We start from the raw sequence: 23,404 nt of genomic DNA on the forward strand, positions 1-23,404 counted from the left end.
ATAGAAATGTGGCCAAATACAAAAGGTAAAACAGGTGCTATTTTAGATGTTCACATTTTGTGCAGTTTGAAAAATAATCTTCTTTAGTAATAATTCGGTTAACATACTGTAGCTACATAATTACAGTTGATATATGCTACATTAGTATAGAATTTAAAGCAATATGCAATGCCTATGGAAGTTTATATCATATATACTGAGGATGTACCATGCAGTCAATAATAAGACTCTGTATTCCATTTGTATTAATTTGTGAATCATTTGTATAGAAAGGCATTACATATGTTATTTTCCTTCAGTTGGAAACTATGGGAATTAATTGTTTGTATTTATATATTTTCGAAATATTTAAATATACACAATGAAAATTGCAAATGACCCGTTGATGGTGCACTAGAAGGACATCCGGCCCTTGTAAACATGTATACATGTATATCGCGGTAAGTACGATTACAATCGAAGAAGAACACGTAAAGAATCTAAATGTCAGCAGAAATCGTAGGATTTTTTTTAAAATACAAAAAAGTATGGATTAACATGTTCGCACCACCATGTCCGTTGTCATGGACCTATCAACCAGGCCCTAATTTCTCGAAACTTCTTAAGCTTAACAAGCTTAAGTCGTTTATTTCATTTAGCCAAAATACATACTTAAAATGGATTTTGATAAATGAAAAATGGTTATTCTGATAATAATACAGATTATTTCTACATAATTGCTAAAAAAATCTTGAAGAAGTTAATATAACACAGTTTATAGAACAACAAAAATAGTGAGATTAGCTTAATCCTGTTATAAGGGACTTAAGAAGTTTCGAGAAATTGGGGCCTAGTTTCATGATTTTTCTGTGCCGTTGCTAGCCAGAATAATGGACACACGACAGCGGTCCCAGTTGTATGTATGTATTTCTTAAGACCTTGCGGTCAAACTCGGATAACCCGTGAAAGTGCAAGCACTTATTTCCAACGGGGTCCCTTGTTTTTGCTGAAGGCACATCACGCGGAAGAGACAGTGGGTGGATACAATGAAGTCCGGGTCCGATACCTAGCTCTTTTTTGAAGAGACCCCTTCGGATTCTTTTACGTGCTCGGTTTAAAGCACCGATACACGGGATACAACTTTCCTGGGTAAAACCAGTACTGAGTACACCACTTTTCCAAGCACTACCCTTTCAATGCCGAGCCCCAGGCAAGGGAGCTACTTGTTCCAACTTTTAACGTCTTTCGGTATGACGCGGCCACGGATCGAACCCACGACCTCCCAGTCCGTAGGCGGACGCCTTAATCACTAGGCCACGGAGAAGTTCATACGCGCACGTAGAACGGTTTAAAGCCATTAAACTTGTGTAAAGAAATACAGTAAGTGACGTAAAAAATAACGCGTTTTTAGATCATCAACTTTTGTATCAAAGTGTATTATTACCAACGCACTTGGATCATAATATAGTAAAGGGAAGTAACCTCTGCATGAAATTTGTGACTGATGCAATATAGTTGTCAGTAGCCGAAACAACAATGGCAGCCCCCATGACGGTTGCTATCGCCGCTGCAAGTGGGGATTTAAGGGTACATTCTTTAATTCGCAGTGTGTTATTTGAATTATTGCTATGTACAGTCAATCTTGGTAGTATTTTCTTTACGTTTTTAGACAGTATATTTTTCAAGAACTCGGGATTTTATAGAAAATACATCAAAACTCCTCTAATAGTACAGTACATCACAGTTCATGCAGTTATAGTCCACCTAAATGGCCGTCAACGAGTCTTTTTTAGTTTGTTTTTGTACTATGGCAGACTCGTGACGTCCACCATCCTAGCAAAAAGTAGCAAACGGTCCTTGCCCATAGAATCATCCTGGCCACAATTTTGAAATTATCTCCATTATAAATTCAAATTTCTAAGAAAATACATTATTGGCTACTATTACACCAGTCATCGGAAATAGACTTTTGGATGAACAAGCCCAAATTCTTATACTATTGCATGGAATCGTATTTTTGAACAAGCCCTGCTATATAAAATTCAGAATTTGAGCAAGCCCGAAAGACATTTTACTAGTGCAGGGCTTGAGGGCTTGTGCTAATTTCGACTACCGTTACACACATATTTATTTATGTCATTATGCCAAAAAAACATGTTCAGAAATCATAAAACACTTACATGTGTCGGTTGTTTTATCAAGTATCCCGTGTCTGTAAATCTGCGACAAATCTGACAGGTTGTGTACATGAATAAAACGGTATTCGTGACCCAGAATATATTTATATGAAAATAACGACTCTAATGACAAATTCAATCCAGTTTAGATCACTGTCGGGTATATATTGAACAATTTTGTCATTATTATTCAACATCGATGCATAATATTACTATATATTCTTTCGCCCGGTGTTAAATGGTAGAGAGTTGTTGCGTTACAGAGATACATAAGAAATGTCAAAATTATAAAGAAGCATCCCTGATTGCTCATTATTGTAGCTAATCACAGTTACTACATATGTTACTTTTGTATTTATAAATAAGTTGATATGTGGACTAAGGCAAATTATGAATCTAAGAGTTAAAATTTCATTTGATAGTAAGGCTAAAACTGCTTAAACATCGGCATAGAGATCTACAGACTGAGCAAATAGGGTGGCTGGTTAATTCCAAACCTATCTGTGTCAAGTCTCACTGTTTCGCCGTGAGTCTCACAATTTTGGCAATGAAATCACGATCTCACGCTGACTATTTAATTTCTCACGCTTTTCAATTAAAATTAAATTCATGAAGATAAATACTATGGTTTTATGAATTAATTGATAAAAACCTTGGTTCGTGTATTAGTTGTGTATGACCTTTTGTTAGCCACCGGAACTGGTGTTAGTATATTATATACTAAGTAACACATAAAAATTGTTACCCCTGTCAATGTACACATCATGGCATTGTGCTAGCAGCAAAATTACTGAACATTTTGGTAAAATAATTGACTGAATCTGTTGTAGAAAACACCCGAGAACGCACCGCAGACAATCTAGGAATAAAATATTTTTCTGACTGACCGTATTGGCAGCCAGTTCTTACTCTAGCTACAATAATGAGTGTTCAGAGATCCTTTTTTTATTCATTTGACATTTGTTATGAATCCCTGTATCCTTTTGAGTCTGCCTTAGTAATAAAATTGTTAATAGACTTATTCACAGCCATTTAGGTTGACTAGTTCTTACCCTGACACACCCAAACATATTGGCAGCTTGTTCTTACCCTGACAAACTACATAGGCCAGAATGCAGTCTATACAATATTCAAAGTCGAAAGACATTACCAAATGTGTAGCAATGGCATTATTTTAACTCTAAAATGTATAATTATTATCTGCGTGATGTAATTTCACTTGCTATTTGTAACTGGGGCAGTATTATTGCATATGACCATTGCATTTGACTTTTATTCTAATGGCTTTGCTTTTTTTTGTTATAAATAATGAACAATTTTCACGGTTTCTTTAGTTTTTTCGTTGAGTCACACAAGTTGATTCATTGGAACAATTTTTGTTCAAGTTGGGTGGCTTGGTCGATTCCTTGAAAACAGGGTCAAAGACTAAGATATTTAGTTTTCACTGTAATGTTTATTCAGAAATAAGATGAAATGTTTGGTAATTTCACTGGCTTCGCTTATGCATTTTATTCTAGGAAATATCATATTCAACACTTCATATTTCTTAAATTTTGATCATGAAATCTATATCTTTTACTGTAAACCATACATTGACCCATTTATTAATCTCCCGCCACGGAGTGGGAGGGGATTATAGGAATGCACTTCGTCCGTCTGTCAGTCTGTCTGTCCACACACAAATGGGTATATATTGGGTACTAATTCCTTCATTACTTATAGAAGATCAATTTGTTGGGTAGCACTTGTTGGGTAGGGTTAGTTAGGGTTAGTAGGGCATTAGTGGGTATAATGGGAGTAATGGTAAAGTACCTAACAAAGGTTGATATGTGAGAACGGACCATCTGTCTTTCCTTCCGTCCGTCCGTCCGTCCATCTGGCTGTAACATTTCGTGTCCGGGCTATAACTTACTTATGCATTGATGGATTACCATATTACCTGGTAAAAATGTTGTCCTCATTGAGACGATGTGCAGTGACCTTGACCCGGGTCCATACCTCAAAGGTCAAGGTCACACGCGACATTTGAAGGTCAGAGTACACATAATCGTGTCTGCGCTATAACTTACTTATGCATTGATGGATTACCATATTAGTTTGTACAAATGTTGTCCTCATTGAGATGATGTGGAGTGACCTTGACCCGGGTCCATACCTCAAAGGTCAAGGTCACACAAGACATTTAAAGGTCAGAGTACACATGCTCGTGTCTGCACTGTAACTTACTTATGCATTGATGGATTACCATATTACTTGGTACAAATGTTGTCCTTATTGAGACGATGTGCAGTGACCTTGACCCGGGTCCATACCTCAAAGGTCAAGGTCACATCTGACATTTAAAGGTCATAGTTCACATGCTTGTGTCCGGGCTTTTTACATTTAGCAGTGTAGACATGTCAATTCTTACTGGATTTATTGACCTTATACATTTCATGAACTTTTAGCAACAATAACTGAATTTGATCCAAGAACATGAATCAATGCAATTTGTGCCAGTAATCCATCATGAAGTTTCGAGTCCATATTATGACAATGCTAAATAGAGGATAAGACATAAATGTTAAGTGAAAGTGTTAAACAAGTTGTACAGATTGATACTTAGCGCACTCTACCAAGCATTATCATTATGTGGAACAAGTTTAATATTTAAAAAAAAAAACAATGGACACAAATGTGATAATATATTTATAACATGTGTTTTCTCTTCAAAAGCAGTCAAACAATGTTATGACGTCACCACAATATATATATATCACTTTATCGAAAATACTTAAGGCTTGCTATTTCATCGATGTTATAAATCAAGGACTCATTTTCCTTCTTTTTTAGCCAAAATAACCTTGACATTGATCTTACCTGCACTACACACAATATGAATAACAAATATCCTTTTATAATATGTTCAAATATCCAAGGATATTTAGGTTACTGATCAAACAACTTGTATTTCCTATATTCCCACTCTTGACCAGTGGTTGTGTACAATTTTGGTAAGATTTGACGTACCAGTCAGGTTGCGAGAAAAACAAAGTATACTTAAAAAACAACGGCGGGGGATATAGCCGTCCTTTGGACTGCCTTGTTATTTTTATTTTGAATATTTATGCCAGATAAGACATTGACTGATTATTTGTTTAGGCTGTTGAGAGTTTGTTGAGACAGGGAGCTAATGTCAATGACCGGTCGAGAGATGGCATGACGCCGCTTGGTATTGCTGCCTTCTGGGGTTATGCTGATATAGCAGAACTGCTTCTTACCTATGGGTAACTACTAACTACATTTGCATAAAAGTATGACCTCAAATTGAAAGTGATTGTGGGAATCTGGGCACATTTTTATTGGTTTACATCTGATTCTTAACCAATTTATCTTAACATTGACCAATTTAGTGATTCTTAATACTTTTGTGTACAATCATAAACACAAGTTAAAAAAAATCATAACATGCAAAGACACGGGCAGGTTTGAGAATTAAGTTTTATTTTAAAGTAAATTTTAAGTTATGAAATAAAAAAGCAGCAATTGAATTCCACAAATATCAGTTGAAGCGAAACATTGCATGATAGCTATATCCATCTATATACTGTATACCAAGTTGCATTTGAATCGCTTAAGAACATTTCATCCAAGATCAAGATATGGCCTGAACAAGCACCCATAATGGAAAAATATCAGGTTAAATGGAAATATCAAAATAGAAATGATGAAAAGATATAATTCTTGGGTACTGCACATCCTCTTGTTGCCATCTATCAATATTTCAAGTTTCATTCCAATCCCCTTAAAACTTTCCATTTCGGGGAGCATAATAATTGCTAGCAGAGAATGACATGTAGCAGGTATAGAAATAATATAAAAATAATGGGCATCATCCTATCAGTGTGAGACTGCTTGAGTACTTTATACATGTTATGTACAAAATCTTTCCTTTTGAGGGTAAACATTATTAGCCAATTTGTAATAATATACTAGAAATGTATATAAATATAAAAAATATGCATGTTAATGATTGAATATCAGAGCTGATGTGAACTTAGCCAACAAGGGTACATTGTGGACTCCCCTTCACTCAGCAGCATTCCAAGGTCATGGCAAGGTTATTATGAAGCTGATGGAACACAGTCCAGATCTCACATTGAAAGACAATCAAGGAAGGTAAGGAAGACATCCGAGTTACATGAAAAACATTCCTTTACAAGTGTTTCTACCGATATTCTATTTTAAGCTACCAGTGGGCTGTTTTGTTTTTGAAGAAAATTCTTTGTATTAAGGCCTTAGTGAAGTAGACTGTAGCTTCAAACAAATTTTAACCTTGGGCCAATGCTTAAAAATGGATGAAATATATTTTTATGAAACTTTCTATTTATGTATATTTTGGAATATGCACACTTTAGAAGCAACTTAAAAATCCTGGCCCCAATCTCGAAACTTCTTAAGTCCCTTATAACAGGATAAAGCTTAGCTTAATGTTGTCTGGTTAGCGCAGTCACTTCTCACCAAGGCCACCTGTGTTCAATTCCTGGCCCCAATTTCTCGCAACTTCTTAAGTTGAACAGGCTTAAGTAGTTTATTTTAATAAGGCAAAGTACACACCTAAATTGAATTTTGATTAATGAAAAATGGTTTATTGTGATTATCATAATGATAATTCCTATCTTAAGCATAAAAACTCTTAAATAAGTAATATTACACAAATTATTGAAAGACAAAAAAGTGAGCTTAGCTTAATCCTCTTATAAGGGACTTAAGAAGTTTCGAGAAATTGGGGCCAGGGCACATGTGAGTTTGGTTAGTGTTCACCAAGCCAGACAATTGAGTTTTCCTTGGGTACTCTGGTTTCCCCAAAAAGACAAGATGACCCTTTCACACAACATCGTGCCAACAAGAGTGACTTAGTATAAGCTAATAAAGCTTACTTCACAATCGTTGTAAAATATATATAAGTTAAAGTTAAGCTAAGCTCACTTAGAGTTTTGATACTTTTGATTGTAATTATCTTCATGATAATCACAATAAATCATTTTTTATTTTTCAAAATTAAATATAAGAATTATTTACGCTAATTTTAAAATAAGCTACTTAAGCCTTATAAGCTTAAAAAGTTTCGAGAAATTGGGGCCTGGAGTTAGATGGACAAGCATTAACATGCATGTGTGATTCTCTTGTTTTCGTTTCAAAGGTGTTAAAATGTTCAAGTCTTAAATTCTATTCTCTTGACAGGACGGCAGTTGACTTTGCATCAGCAATGGATGGTATTTGGCCGTTCTTTGCAGCTGCTCGTTGTAGAAGAACCACAAAGGCTCAGCTCATTGACATGGACATTGTCAAGAAGGTTGATATTTACCAATTTTTAAAGACTGAAGTTGTATGTATGTTCTACACTCTAGTAATAAATAATGGCACGATTAAAGAGCAAATTCCAAGTATATTCATAATTGGGTGAAAATGATTTTCATTTTGGTGCTTGAAGCTAATTCATCGACCTGAAAGTGTTGTGCTGTGTTGACATCATAGAAGAAAGTACCCTTGGTGGACTTCTAGCATGTGATTACACATGTTTGAATGACAAGTTCCTATTCCTTGTTAATACCTCACTACTGATTTGATTTTGGAAATGATGCAAAACATTCTTTTATGTCATCCCTCTATGAATGAATGATGCAACGCCATTGTTCCAGGACTTTCCATGTTGGGTCACTAATCTTTATAACATACCAAAATGGCATCTATTTTCAAATTCAGATGATTAAATTAATCATTTCCCCGAAAGTGTTGGCGACTTGGCGTCCTGATAAATGTAAACAGGTTGTTTACTTGATATATACGTTACATGGTTTATACAAGGTGACCCGATATGGGATATGATAGTTTAATGACTAAAACCTTATTGTTCACCTGCAGGTTTCGTCATCGGACCCGACCATTCCGAAGTCAGACTTTGCTCACTTCTCCCGACCAGGATCAGCCTATGTAATCAAACCACAACAGATGCAATACTCGGATACCAGAATGGTAACTTGCTGTATAATCATCTCTTGATAGTATAGATGACGTACAATTTTACAGGTTATGTTGTAAATTTTGTATAACTGGATTGTCTGATTAAGCAGTAAAATATGTTTCTAACTGCATTATTACAGGACTGTCTAAAGTTGATGCATTTTTTAAAGTAGCAGTTTATAGCCAACTATTTAAGTCATAAGCTACATATACATTTTAAAGACATGTACGATACATTCATTATCTTCATGATAATCCATGTTGACCTGTTAGTCATTAAATGCCCTGTGTTGAAGGCAACAGCGTCACAGACAGGTGACGTATTAGCTGGGATCTCAGAGGAGAGTGACACACGGCCACACCTACCAATGTTCGGCAATGTTTGGAACAACTGACTCTCTACCAAGCACTGCTGGGTTCCCGCAATAGACAGACATGTTACAGAATGACTTCAGAACAAGAAGGTTCGAAGGCAGAAGGTGTTTATCTTCATTTTGAAGAATGATTTTAAGGCCATTACCTTAACCAAAAAAATTGAAAGGTTTTCTCTAACAGAATATGATTTATGTTTAATAGCTTTATGTTAGGATAGGAAAGTAACTTACATTCTGAAATATTATAAATATTTGACATTGTGCAATTTTGTGAGATGTTTGTAACTAAATGTTAGATTTGTTAGATGTATTGACAATGAATTTGATTCCTGGTACTTATACCAGTGTACAGATTTCCATTTACGTTGAGCTTTCTTTAGTATTAACAACTGCGATCAACCCTGTTGCTCCAGCATTACCCATGTCATCAACATTGCCTCATTAGCTATTAGTAAGGTAACAACTGTTTCCATATCTGAAGTCAGCTAAGATGTCATTACAATTTCCATTGCTCTGATCTTTTGCCGTAATTCAATTTATTTTTGCCAGCTTATGACATAGTGGGTGGAGTGCTCAGAACTTTGTTAATGTCATCGTTGATATCAGATAACTTTCTAATCGTTACTGCTCTGGAAGTTTAATGGATACACATGTGATCTGCTGTATCCAACTGTTTCAGCTTTACTTGTTTATATATATATCTAAATATGTAAGCACATCATCAAATATTTCATGATCATCTGTTAAACACAATGTCGTTTATCATGTTGTTAACTTTAACAAAGATCTGAACAATCGGCCCAATGTCTTTGTCATTTTAAAACACATATACACCAGTGCCTTACATGAGTAGATGGTGTGGCTAGTATTAGAACTGTTACTTTTTCGAAATTGTTTTTTATGTTTTACAAGAAACTGGATTGATCACTGAATTATGTTAGGTATACATTTTTATATTTCCTAGTTTCTTTTTTGATCAAGAGTACTTTTCATGAACAGGAACTAAAGACAATATGTAAAAGTTACTGCACCCAGAATCCAAGTTGTTGTAACCATGCACAACTGCTTTAGTGCCAGTGTAGATAGTAGATAATGTAAATGTTTTACCATGTTGTCAAGGACAATATTTGATAACAAGTATGCATCATGAAATTAATCTGCATGCTAGTTACTAAATGGTTAAGTTCCACTCCAAAGTTAAGTTATCATTCCAAAACAGGAAACAATGGAAACTGTCTATATTCACTATTAACATTGTATGAACTTGTATTTTTTATTGACATAGATCTGTGATAGAAAGTGCGGTATATTTATAAGTGTAAGAGTTACTTTGTGTTTGATATGCAAAATGTTAAAAGGACTATATACCAGATTGGCACCAGAAAGTTTTTTTCTGTAATGAATCTCAGTACAAATATTTAATAAAATGTTTTACTCTTTGATATCATTTTTTTTTATATAATTGTAAAAAAAATTACCAAAATATAAACAAAAATCGAGTCGGAGACACGTGATAACATCGACTAGCCAGTCACGCATAAGAATGTATTCTACTAGGAAAACATACCTAGTAATCTTTTTAAATGAAAAAATGCGAAAAATAAATTAATTGTAAACTATGTGGTACTTCAGTTAGTTTCAATGCATTGTATACATCGTTTATGTCAGTTTTCGACAATTATTTCCTTTTTTCCCGCTATTGCATCATATGGTGTATAGCCCCATTAAATGATAGTATTCTATGATCAAACCCTGTTTTTTGTCATGTTTTTAATATGGAGTAAGGATGTGTTCATTTATATGCAGTGTTGAACAACTAAAATATTGTACAGTATTACTTGTGTACATTGAAATAAAATGAAAGGAAAATTGATGGAGAAAAGAAATTTTGTCTCGATCATTTGCAGTTTGCCATTGAAATGTGGTTCGTTTTCATATAAATTCTCAGGATTGCAAGTATATGAATTTAATGTAAGGGCTATTCCAGTAAAACATATAACCCACCGGGGGAAGGCAGTTATTTAAATAGTTTATGGATGGGTGTCTTTTTTTTGCTACCGGTAATTTGGACCCTGAAAGGATAAATTTGCTTCTGTACTGGGGGTTATATATTTAAATGGTAAAGCCCTAAGTCAAAAAGTTTCAAATTTGCCCTTGGTTTTCAGGTTAAACAGAATTGTAAAACAATAACTGAAATATCCATATCTCTTTGATCAGTAAATCATGCGTTTTTAGATTTTATTAATGAAGGAATGTAAAATATGGAAAATGAAATACCACAGGCATTAACCTTGATACTGAAACTATATATTTTGGCTAATTGAAATAAGCTACTTAAGCCTGTTATAAGCTTAAGAAGTTTCAAGAAATTGGGGCCTTGTCACTGAAACTTGACCTTTAGCTGGCACATTTTTAAGAGTGGTGATGTTGGTTGCTTTGATTAGAAGAACATCTGACTCACATTTCGATATCCTTTGAAGAGTGCATGCAACAGACATCATTTGTAAGGCTCAAACACTTGACCCAGTTTTATGACCTCAACCTAGCCAGGTTCCGACACGGTTGGTCTTTCACAATACAATGGTAGGAAGATCTTGTGGACAACATATTGTGACCTTGACATGGTGGAGTTTTAACATGCACATACTGCCTAGATGAGCACATGTGCACTAAAGGGTATTTCTATATCCACCTCCTACCTAATGGTGGTGCAATCAAGCCTGTCTGTAGATCTCAGTCAACAAAGGTGCATAACTATAACAAGACTGTAAGAGTTATATTTGTGCAAGACTGATGGGACTTGCTACACATGTGTGAAGGTCATTGTGAAAATGTGTACCAAGTTTCATGTGAATCAATATCTACTGTTTCCTAGGTATGTGCAACATGTAAGTGTTTACATCCATGACAATAAGCCACTGATGATGACACTTCATCTTTAAAATATATTCTAAAAAAGTCCCAGGCAGCTAAAAAAGTGAGTTAAAAATGGTTTTATTCCAATGAAGTTACAAAATAACATTATCTTATAAATACATTTTTTTTTTAAATCATAATGCATAATTGTACTCCTTGTAATTTCTTAACATACATATAGAGTGAACAAGATGTTCCCACAATCCTGCCTTACCACATTGCAACAAATTAAGGTTTGCATGGCACATGTTGGACGCCAGCTGCACTATCAGTCTGACTCACTGCTGTCTGAGTCCGATCCTCCATAAGCCCCAAGCAGACCCAGGCCCATGGCCCCTGTTGCAGTCTTTACACCAGAACCTGAAGCACTCACATCAGTCCGTGATGTACTCGAGCTAGCCTTTACTGTATCTGTATCAGTACTTGCAGCATCTGTGGCTGATGAACCATTTACTACTGTCCTTTCACTGTTGGATATTTCTGAAGTAACATTATCCCTTGTTGTAACATGAACATTACTGTCTGTACTGGAAGTAGAGTAATCACTGTTTGCTATGTTTGCTACAGCTCCGCTGGGGTTGGCAGGTGAAGCGGACACTGTAGGGAGTGGGGCTTTCTTCTTCACAGTAACCAGGCCAGCTAGTTTCTGCTTTGATGACAAACTACCCACACTCTTCTGCCACACCTGAGGGGTCTTCTGTTTACTCTCTGGCTTTGCAGGCTGAAAAAAAGTAAATACTAATATGCAGTCTTATCACTTAATTTTTAATATAATAAATAATATTTATGAATGGTACAAAAAAAATTTGAACGTAAAAGCACCTTGCATTGATTGAGATTTTGAATATTTCGGGCATATAAGGTTTCTTACATGAAGTATCAAAATGTCATATCAGGACTGATTGTAACAGACTGAAGATGAGAGTGATTTAAAGGAAAAGATGTCCACCTCACACCAAAGGGGTTGTGGGGTTGATCCCCATCAGCTGCACATTTCTATAGCCTCTCAAAATGCACACTTGTATTGGTTTCACCCAGTAAAAGCAACATCTCAAGAGCGATTATAGAACAGGGCTTCCATTAAGAATTTGAAACTGGAAGTATGAACTTCCTGTGAATCACTTTTGGAAGTTTTACACTAAAATATGGAAGTTTAAGTCTCCGTAATACAATATCTTTTTCAACAAATATATTAAAAATCAAATTATTTTCAATTTTACTTATATTATTAGAATTCCTTTTACTTAAAAACACTTAAACTGATTGAAATTATGACTATTAAAGTAATATTAACAAAAGGTTTTGATTTTTTGTACTTCCAAGCTTTGGAAGTTTTCTTCAAAATTATGGAAGTTTTTGTACTTCCAAGGAATCAATGTTGGAAGTTTTAACCCATTTCTAGGGAGTAATATAGTTCCAAACTTCCTTTAACGGAAGCCCTGATAGAAGCTATAAGCTTTCACTTGAATCAAGGTTATTATATATTAGAACAAACTAACAGACTGCACAAATTGCTGTATCCATCAAGTGAATGTATCTACAAGTACCTCTGTCAGGATGTCTGTGGGCTTGTCAGTACTGCTGAGAGTTGCATGTTTCTTCCTCGGCTGGTCCTCCTCTTCATCTGAGTCATTCAGGCGCTTAACAACAAGGCCATCCTTGCCACCAAATATATCTCTACAATATCAGAACCATATTGTTACCTGCAGACCTGTAGCAAGCTATCTTGAAGAGTTTAATGTACATGCAAAATGTTATAACACCTATGTAAACCATGGCTAAATCAAACATTAGGTGTATACTAAATAAATAGTAAATACACTTATATTAAAAAATTGAGATAAAACTTATTTTCAAAAATTATTTGTATTTTTTTCTACTGTATATATGCCAACAACACCAATAATGATCAATACCTCTGTTTTTCTTAAAAAAAAACAAGACAGCTTAAAACGTAATTTAGTACATTCGAACCTGGTTAAAGACAGTAATAAGGAAATCACATACTTAATTTCCTGTTCCTCTTGTTCCATCTGCAGCTGGGCTAGCAGCTTCTCGTATCTGCGGTATGTGTCGATCATTTCGTCTGTGTTTACAAGATTTTTCCGTGTGTTCATTTCACGCAGCTCCTCCAGCGAGTCTATCTGGTCCATCTCTTTCTGACTTGCCTTTGTACGATTCTCCAACATCTGAAAATACATGTAAGCATTATTATATCTTGTATTTAACAAGCTCAACAATTGGTTGAAGGTTAATTCCTGCTGATTTTTATGCTATGTTCAGCTTTATTATAGTATTTTTTTAGTTCAACCTTTATCAATAAAGCATCAATTGAATTTCTTCAACGTTTAGAAGTGTGTGGTGTGGTATGATATGTATATACATGACACTTTATGTTAAATGTTAATTTCTTTAAAATGTTCATGAAATATACAATGAAACAAATCAGTATTTGTTCAAACAAGGAATCAGCCTACTGTCATCGGGTTTAGTTCTTCCTCCTCCTTGGCCTTGCGTTCCTTCTCTGCCATGTCCTTAGCAATCTTTTCTGCCTCAAACAGGCGCTTGGCCCCTGCCTCCAGAGTGTAGTCCGTGTTGACCAGGTCTGTCTGAAAACAACAAGTAAGGGCATGATTTGTCAGTCGGCAGCACACAAACTTGTTACTCCCTGCTTATTATCATTCTTTGCAACACAGTTTGAGTCACCTGCTAAAATATGCATGCTATTAATCCAAATATTTATTTGAGAATGTTATTGGATACCAAAGCATGTAGTTCACGCTATAATGTAATCAAATGTGTTTTAAGTGATATCATATGCAATATTACATGGTGATGCAAATTATTCAATCATTATCTATGATACCAGTATATAAGAGGAACAGTATTCTTACCTTGAAAGCTATTTCTGAGACGCATCTAGGGCATTTGATGTAAAATCTAAAGATTCTAAGGCCAAGATAATCTTCATCCATCACATCCTCCTTCCTGGAGTTAAACTTTTTTCCCTTATAGATGTATTCCTTACACATGTTGCACCTGAAAGAACAATAATTTGTAATAAATAAAAAAGCTTGAAAACCCCCAAACCAAATTCAAATATATTGAAACGGAACTACAGGTCATGCCGGGACAAACACTACTACTGGAAACATTTTCAACAAAATATCATCCTACAGATAATCTTAAGATCATACTATCCATATCATACACAGAGTGAGACCATAATTGATTACAGAACTTATTGTTGGCTTTCTATAAATGTCTAAAAGTATTAAAGGAAAGTTAAAACAAAAAAGTTTTTTTTAAATATCAAGAAAAACTTCTGTATCATTACTACTAAAAATGTCATCACCATTTAAGCATTTCATTGCTAGTTATCTTATTAAGAACTATATTTAAAATATATACTAACCTCATATTAAAGGGAGCCATGATACGTATGTTAAATGTGGCATTCCTATTCCGTTTCCCTTTCGGAATTTTTGATGGATCATAATCAGCAGGATAGTATTTCTGAAAAACAAGATATAACTTGTATTTATGACCTTTAAGAATACAATCAGTAAATAAGAACACATGCAAAATACACTAGCGGAATGTTAATATACTGTTCAATAACAGCATATTATTTGAGCAGTTCTGTCAAAATTTGACAAGCATATTTGTAGTCCATAGTAACAGCTGTTTCAGAGTCTTTGACGATTTATGTTCCAGCGACTCTACACCGCGTCTCAATCCTGCCTGTTGTTTTCCTAGCTAAGAATGACATATCCCATTGCTAAGTTTATCGAAGAGCAAGATAACTTGCACCTGCATGACAGTTCCAAAATCGCAATGCTTTGTTGACAGAAGGCGATAAGAATAATGCACCAGTTAATTGTAACCACGCCCGCCCCCCCTTGGTCCGGGGGTATACCGGGGACAGCCCGGGAAATGGGCCGTGTTTTTACCTTTCAGGTGGCCCCTCAGTGCCGGGTGAATGCAGTGATTTTACCCAGGGTTGGCTGGACGGAGAGTCAAAGTCCCTGCTATTCCCCAGACCTGTGGGGGGGGGGGGGGTTTACAATTGACTGGTGCATAAGTGTTTCATGAAACACTAATGTAATAAGAAAAAGGTACTGGCTAACAATAATTGATGTGTAACTTATGTGTTTTTATTTAACAATGCAGTGTTAACTATTGTTGAACTACAATCGAAGACTATATTTTACATTGGTATGATTCAGTCGACTTGTGGCGTTAAGCCTTGAGCCTTAAGGCAACATAATGAATATCCAAATGTTAAAAAAAATCCCTAAATGCGCATTATTGCTGCTAGGATATTTGATATCAATAAATATGAAATTGTTTACAAGTCGGATGTAGCATTCAGGACTATCTGAAAAGAAAAGAAAAAGTACTTACATTTAAAACCTTTCTTTCAGACATGATTGATTAAGATTTTTTTAGTTTGTCTAGTCTTTGTCAAAACAACGTTTGCATCTGACAAGCGTTTGCTCATACCCCAAAGAAAATATAAATGTAATTTCAGGTTGGCTACGTTCCACTTGGTCGTAAATGACAGTAATGGCACTCCAATCGTAACAACTCTGCCATCTCCGGCAAGCTTCGAGATAGAGTCACTCATTCTACGCAGTAATCCCCCATTACAAGCATTGGTTATGCGGACAAATATAATTTGGTCTGGCTCGTTTCGTTTTACATTGACAAACGTTTGAGTCTGTATATTTTTTATCTCGACTTTTGTTCTGGAATCAGTAATTATATAAATGTACCATGGGTTAGAGACAAAAGGGCTTAGTTCATTTATTATAGTTTATCTATATATTGTCTTTATATTTCTACTGTTGTCTACAAAACCCTAACCCTACATTTTTTTTAAAAAAAACGGGGTTTTCCAGGCGTCGATTCTCATACCTGGCGTCAAGCGTCCATTTTGTTAAAAAGGACATGATTTATCTTCTTAGAATTTCACACTTTTCATTCAATTATGTAAAACTCCTGAAACTGTTGTATCGTGCGTAAGACAATTTTTCTCATTTCTTAGGGCTATTTTTTGTAGAAACAATTTATTTGTCATCTTAAAACGAAAAGCTTAAGTATTTTACTTCGCTCAGTTAATCACTTAAACTTGATTTTACAAAATGAAAATTATCATTAAGATTGTTTAACTTTAGTCTGAAAACTCTTCAATACCATAAACAGAAATAGTGAGCTCAGCTTTATCCTGTTATAAGAGGCTTAAGAGTCTTAAGATATTTGGAGAAACTGGGAACTGAAGTTTTACTTGAAGGTGAAGTAATTATACTCACTCACTGAGTTTCACAAGTTAATAATCTGATATCGATATCATAAGAATGCATCATGGATGTATCGAAATATCTATGTTAAGAATCACTTTTTATTTAGTATCGTTGAAGGCGCTTAAAATAGTTAGCAACTTTTTATAAAGAAAGTGGGTATTCAAATAGTTGACTATTGCCAAACATTTGTAAATTTAGATAGAGCATAAATTTCCTCAAACTACACGGCTGATTATGTTTAAAACGTCACCAAAGAACAGGCCAGTTATCGTTTGACGGGAATAAGGGTAACGGGCGTTTCATGACGGTAGCAGGCTCAATGGCAGAAAATGAATACGTAGTTATGTTTGCTTCGGGGTACCGTTTCGATTTCCCATTCCTTGACACGTCAATAACCAGTGTAGAAGATAACTATGGAACTGTAAATGTTGATGTCTCACGTGGGAGCGCCATTCCTGGCGACAGTCGGCTGCTTCCAGTCACCGGGAGCCGCCTTTCCCATCTCTGAGATGGAGACCCTCCTCGGCGGTAAGAACTGGGTATGTATTCATTTACTAATGTCTTGGATCATGCTGAGTTTGAGACTCAATATAAGTTCTTGAAATTATAGCTTCACTTTCACAGATTGAACGTTTTGACAACTTTATCTATTTATTTTTTTGTCTTGCAACGAGCCAATTTATGCGAAAATGCATGGATACCAATTATATAAGACTGCTGACCAAAGCTTAGATCGCAGATTTTTATATTTCAGTTAAAAAAATGCATTTTTCTTAAACCGTTAGTAACGGTTTAAGCCATAAAAATAACTTTCGGACGGAAATATGAAAATCTGCGATCTGATCTTTTGTTAGTAATCTTTTATCATTGGTTTGCAGAAATGTACGCAAAATTTTGCTCTTTCCAAGACAAAAGATAAAAAGTTATAAAAACGGTAAATCTGTGAGAGTGCAGCTTTAAAGCCCACATCAAACTTCCTGGGGTCGTATTCCCTAACTTTTTCAATCTCAAGCTCAGAAAAGCATATTTTATGACGTTATATAGAAGCTTTTATATAATTGTTTTTGAACAAAGATTTGTAAATTATCGTAAAATATGCAATTTTAAATATACTACAAATCTTCATTTTATTGTATCGTTCTTTCTAGCTGAGTATCGATGATGCAATTTGCTGTATTTTATTGGTATTGAAACTGACATTTATTTTTCGCAAACGTAATGGAATGAACAGAATTCTTTGTAATTTAATGAAAGTACTTTTCTGAGTCTGAGTCTAGACTTGGACTTGAGACTTGAAATTACAGACCCAGGCTCTGGGCTGGGACACAGCGTCAACTACCCTGTTTCCGAAATGACGTTACGTTACGCTTTTCTAAAATACTTCAATTAACTGTCATCTGATAAATCCCTTTTAGAAACCACGAACATTAATACCCCACGAACATTAATGATTTCACAGTAGTTGTTTGTTTCAGTGTAACATCGCAAAATATAGCATTCACCCATTGTGAACACCAAGGTAAATATTTCACTCTTAGCTACGCCACTCGTTAAACATAGCTTTTGGTGGTCATTTGGTGAAATATATAACGATCTTACACTAAAACAAACACTTACCCTCTATTAAAAGACAGACATCCGGGGAAGCTGGCAGCCGTAAATGGCGCGCTTCCACTGCTACCTGCGGCACACCAGTTCAGCTTTATGGACGAGCTCGCATAAATTACGGACTCCGTGAGTGTAATCCCGACAGACAAATTTGGCTGTATCAAGTCTGAGACTAAAATATCACTGTCAGATAAAGCTTACATCAATATCAGGTACTAAAAATATGGCGTACAAAGGTTATTGCACATTCATTGATTGAATGGTTGAAGAAGTATATTCTAATACCTTTCGACGTGCTTACATTAGTTGTTCTTAAAACAGTTGATATTAATATATAAAATAATTAAATGGCAAGGTTATTAAAGCTTCAATTAAGCAACAGTAAAATAAGTTGATATTTTGCTAGTAAACGTTATAATTATCAACACAGTTATCCGTAAAATTTCTCAAGTTCTTTCTTTAATATTTCGGGGCGTTTATCATCGACGGACCCTAGGCTCGCGTTCACTTGTATACCGATTCTACTAGTTAGGAGTTGACAGACCGGGGGTACTGGGCAGGTGGCACTTACACCTTCTCAGTGTGAGCACACACACTAGCCGCAACCACGTGCGACTGCCAAGAGACAGTTTGGAACAGTACATGGTAGTCATAGTTTTAATAAGCATTCTGTTGCACTGGATGTTAAAATGAGCCCATTCCTCACCCCAGCTGATCTCAAGATGTTGAATAATACTTCGTTATCTTGGCTTTTTCAGTCTTTTGATTACTAATTGCACACAATTAACCCATATCAAAACACCACTTTTCGACCAAAGGTAGGTGATACATTCAAAGGCAAAATGCACGAGTCAAGACTAGAATCTTTTAACCTACATTTTTTTCAATATAGTTTAAATTTGTTTTATGTAAAAGACAAAACCAATCCCTGCTCATTCTGGAATAGTTTATTTTAATAAAATAACGTAGAATGTCATATGATTTTATAATACATATTGGTTAAATCCAATAACAGTAAATGTGTAATTGTAAATAATAAGTATATGCATAATTTAAGTAATTCATCAACAATTATAACAGTAGCCCCGGGTGTAAATGCTCTCCCTGGCAGCACCCATCTGTCCCTGACAGTGAGACGGTAATACATATGAGCACTGGTTAGCCCGTGTTAATGCTCGTCCAGTTTTCTTAGTTCATCAGGGGACATAACTTAATAAGTATTTTAGCAAAAGTGATAGGACCTGCTCTACACATATGCATAGTTAGGCCTGGCAAGGAATCCACAACACCAAGGCTTTACAACAACTCAACATTTTTCAGCTGAAACAGAAGAGCTGCATGTGACTAATAAATAAATAATGTACATTTGTTGGCTGTTTCATCAAGAAATTTAGTTGCGATTTTATTCTTAAACTTTTTTTTTAAAACTACCACTGCACTTATGACTGACACATATGAAGACGACTGGCTGAACCATCACAGTGACCAGATACATACATTTACACAGGTGATTGGTCAAGGAATATAACATGTACATTGAAACACTAACAAAATATTTCAAAATAATCTATGAACATGTACAATTTATTTACAAAAATAACTATGAACATTCACTGTGTGAAAGATATGTGGAGAATATGAGCAAGTGATATCATAAATAAAGCATAAAACATTTGAATCAATAACTATAACAGTATCATTTACATATCATATTTCAATCCATCATAAACTTAACATACAAATATTTAAGTAAATGGTACCAGGACAAAATAAAACTATCCTTTAAGTATTTGTAGCTTGTCAAACATATCTGGAATCAATCATATGCCACTGAAACAAAGAGTCTATCAGATTATCACTTAAACAAAGAGTCTATTAGTATGCCACTGAAACACTGAGTCTATCAGAATGCCATTTAAACATAGAGTCTATCAGTATGCCATTTAAACATAGAGTCTATCAGTATGCCACTGAAACATAGAGTCTATCAGTATGCCACTGAAACATAGAGTCTATCAGTATGCCACTTAAACATAGAGTCTATCAGTATGCCACTGAAACATAGAGTGTATCAGTATGCCACTTAAGCATAGAGTCTATCAGTATGCCACTGAAACATAGAGTCTATCAGTATGCCACTGAAACATAGAGTCTATCAGTATGCCACTGAAACATAGAGTCTATCAGTATGTCACTGAAACATAGAGTCTTTCAGTATGTCACTTAAACATAGAGTCTATCAGTATGCCACTGAAACATAGAGTCTATCAGTATGTCACTGAAACATAGAGTCTTTCAGTATGTCACTTAAACATAGAGTCTATCAGTATGCCACTGAAACATACATGCAGAGTCTATCAGTATGCCACTAACACATAAACTGTAGCAGAGCTTTTAAACAATAAAATAAAATGAAAAAAACAATTCTGGCAATGTTAATGGTTGATAAATATGAACTACAATATTATGCATGGACTATGATACAATCAACATTTGAAAATAAATATTAACATTGTCCACTATCATGATGGAACATAAAGTCGTAGGAAAGGATTAAACAAAACCAACATTACATTGGAGCAGTAATCATAGGAATTTAGGTGACATGAGGAACCACAGACAGATATGATTTCTTAAGGAATGTTTTCATTTACATGTAATTGTAAAAATATGTATATAAAAATAAGATTGTTTCCACAACAATTAACAAATAGAGAAACTCTATACACAGACATTCTGAACGCATACACATACTGGAATACAGGACAGTCAGTAATTTGGCACTTGTAATTGAGTTTCATTACTAACGTATAACAGTTTATCTACTTGTATTACACACAGAACTTTACCCTTTCTTTTTTTGAAAATTGATAACTTCCTAGTTATAATCTACACTTAAACAGACAATTCTAATTACATTGTGACAACTTTATCTAAGAGATTATGATGATCAATTTTCTCACTCAAAGAAAAAAATGCCAAGTAATAAAATACTTGATGAAAAACTTGGAAACAGGTCATTATAACATGTTATATTCATGTCTAATATTTAATATTGATACTTTATAGTTGTTGTATTTCACCATTGTTCAAGCATCAACAACTTATCAAATATACATCATTCCATTGGAATAACATGCACATTAGTACACTAAAATCACCTTAGAAACTGATAAATGATTTTCACAGTAATATGTGTAGTATCACTATCTTGTGAAATACAGAAGAATACATATAATACTAATGTATTTGACTCTGCTTCCAGTACTATAGAAGCAGGTACAGATATTGAGCAAATAGTAATGAACATCTTCTTGATGTATTTTGGAATAGTTGAGATTAAACAGTGAGCACTCCATCAAAAACATTCAGAAATGGTAATAAAGATCAGGCTGAAAGCGAAATAGCCCGACTACAACTACCTTTATCTTTTAACTTAAATAAAGCACTTTACAAGTGAGAATTACACACACACTAAAGAACACAGTGGTTTGCAGTCCAGAACTACGTCCGTTGTCAAGTCGGTTCCCTGGTCCCTTTGTGCCCTCCGGGTATTGAGCTGAAGAGTGGAACCAGAATGTGTTTGTGACTACTGATGGACTGACCATCTCTGTGGAATATGAAGGATGCACTCCCAGACACAGAGCTTGGTCTGTCAACAACTTTGACCTGTACATACAGTTAAATCCCTCTATGTAAAATAATAGTGTTTGACAAAATAAACCGGCCTCTCTCTATGACACGGATATCAGAACAATTGACATCCTCAGTTTGGCTATGCTTACATGACTATATCCACAGCTGGTTGGACATGCTCAGGTTCATGGGTATAAAGATGTCCACAGTTTGGTGGGTATGACAGCCTCCCCAATGTAACTAGCATGATGGCCTCCTCTATTTTACTATGACTACAGTTTGGTGGACATGACAGTCTCCCAAAATGTTACTGGCACGATGGCCTCCTTCATGCTTCTATGTCCACAGTTTGGTAGGCATAACTGCTTCTCGCTGTGCCCCGCTGGCCATTAAGGATACCTCATTCTCCAGGAAGTACAGGGGCAAGAACACAATACGACCTTTCACCTTCTTTAGCTCCTGACGGGCAGCCTCCTTGTCGGTCTCTGCGAGGGACGGGGTTGCTGCCATTTCTTTAATCTGACTGAAAGACTTGATCCGGTCGTCCGGGATACACTTGAACACCTACAGTAGAAATGGGCAGTTTTAGGAAGGTGACAGAATATTTCTTCTCTTTAAAATGATATTCAAAGAGGAAAACTTAACTCCAACATTACCAATATCTCTTGACAAGTCAACTATCATAACAGGATATATGGACGATACCAGTTATTGTTTGTTTTAGTGTAAGATCATAACATAAAGTGGGCACCAAAAGTCATATTCAACGAGTGGCGATACCATAAGTAAAATATTTTCTCTTGGTGTTCATGAGGTAACATAATTTATGTTGTGATCTTTCACTGAAACCGACTTTTTTTTTCTATATGCCTAAAAAGGATATTAAATGAAGTTTAATTGTTGTTTTAAGAAAGTCACTAAACTGTATGGGAATGTAATGTCATTTCGGAAATGACATTGCTGAATTTGTGTCCCAGCCCTATGCGTGCTGACATTTGATTTGGAATTCAGAGCGGGCTTAAATTTAACAAGAGCTGTCACAGTATGTGACGAATGCCCCCGAATGTGACATTGACCTACGAACAAGGTCAGTACATGAAAAGTTGATTTTGCCTTTACATGTCAAATACATATGGCAAGTTATTTTAAATTGCCTCTGAACATAAAAACATACCACCTATACTTGACAACCTACACTGTTAAGTCCTTATATTCAGAATTCCCTTGTGAATAAACACTTAGTGTATCTTTCACCTTAGAGGTAGGGACATAGGTCTTGCACACGACACGTCGTCTTCGTATGTGGAACACATGTAGCAAGTGATTTTAAAATCTGTCCATACAAGGGAAAGTAACAGCCCTGACACGACAACCTATACTCTATGTCCTTATATGCAGCACTCCA

At 35.3% G+C, this 23,404-nt stretch overlaps 3 protein-coding genes across 7 annotated transcripts in view; 1 reads left to right on the forward strand and 2 right to left on the reverse strand.

The window, feature by feature from the left end:
* Positions 1-1,515: 1,515 nt before the first annotated feature.
* On the forward strand, positions 1,516-10,632 carry LOC128236459 (poly [ADP-ribose] polymerase tankyrase-2-like). Its single transcript, XM_052951322.1, has 6 exons — positions 1,516-1,566; positions 5,298-5,422; positions 6,180-6,314; positions 7,380-7,491; positions 8,061-8,171; positions 8,456-10,632. The coding sequence occupies exons 1-6, from the start codon at positions 1,516-1,518 to the stop codon at positions 8,552-8,554; spliced, it is 633 nt and encodes a 210-aa protein (XP_052807282.1). The 3' UTR covers positions 8,555-10,632.
* An 874-nt stretch (positions 10,633-11,506) lies between these two features.
* On the reverse strand, positions 11,507-15,950 carry LOC128236458 (splicing factor YJU2-like). The gene is made up of 7 exons (XM_052951321.1): positions 15,857-15,950; positions 14,865-14,965; positions 14,344-14,488; positions 13,927-14,058; positions 13,457-13,638; positions 12,997-13,126; positions 11,507-12,170 (listed from the first exon to the last, which is right to left on the reverse strand). The coding sequence occupies exons 1-7, from the start codon at positions 15,878-15,880 to the stop codon at positions 11,718-11,720; spliced, it is 1,167 nt and encodes a 388-aa protein (XP_052807281.1). The 5' UTR covers positions 15,881-15,950; the 3' UTR covers positions 11,507-11,717.
* A 3,344-nt stretch (positions 15,951-19,294) lies between these two features.
* LOC128238570 (phospholipase D1-like) overlaps positions 19,295-23,404 on the reverse strand; it is a 52,638-nt gene continuing 48,528 nt past the window's right edge. For all 5 annotated transcript variants that reach the window (XM_052954622.1, XM_052954623.1, XM_052954624.1 and 2 more), the window contains one exon: positions 19,295-22,563. In XM_052954622.1, coding sequence (XP_052810582.1) covers positions 22,336-22,563 — 228 coding nt within the window. In that variant the 3' untranslated portion in view covers positions 19,295-22,335. The remainder of the gene's footprint in view (positions 22,564-23,404) is intronic.

This window comes from Mya arenaria, chromosome 6, assembly GCF_026914265.1.
Source record: "Mya arenaria isolate MELC-2E11 chromosome 6, ASM2691426v1".
Taxonomy (NCBI): Eukaryota; Metazoa; Mollusca; class Bivalvia; order Myida; family Myidae; genus Mya; species Mya arenaria.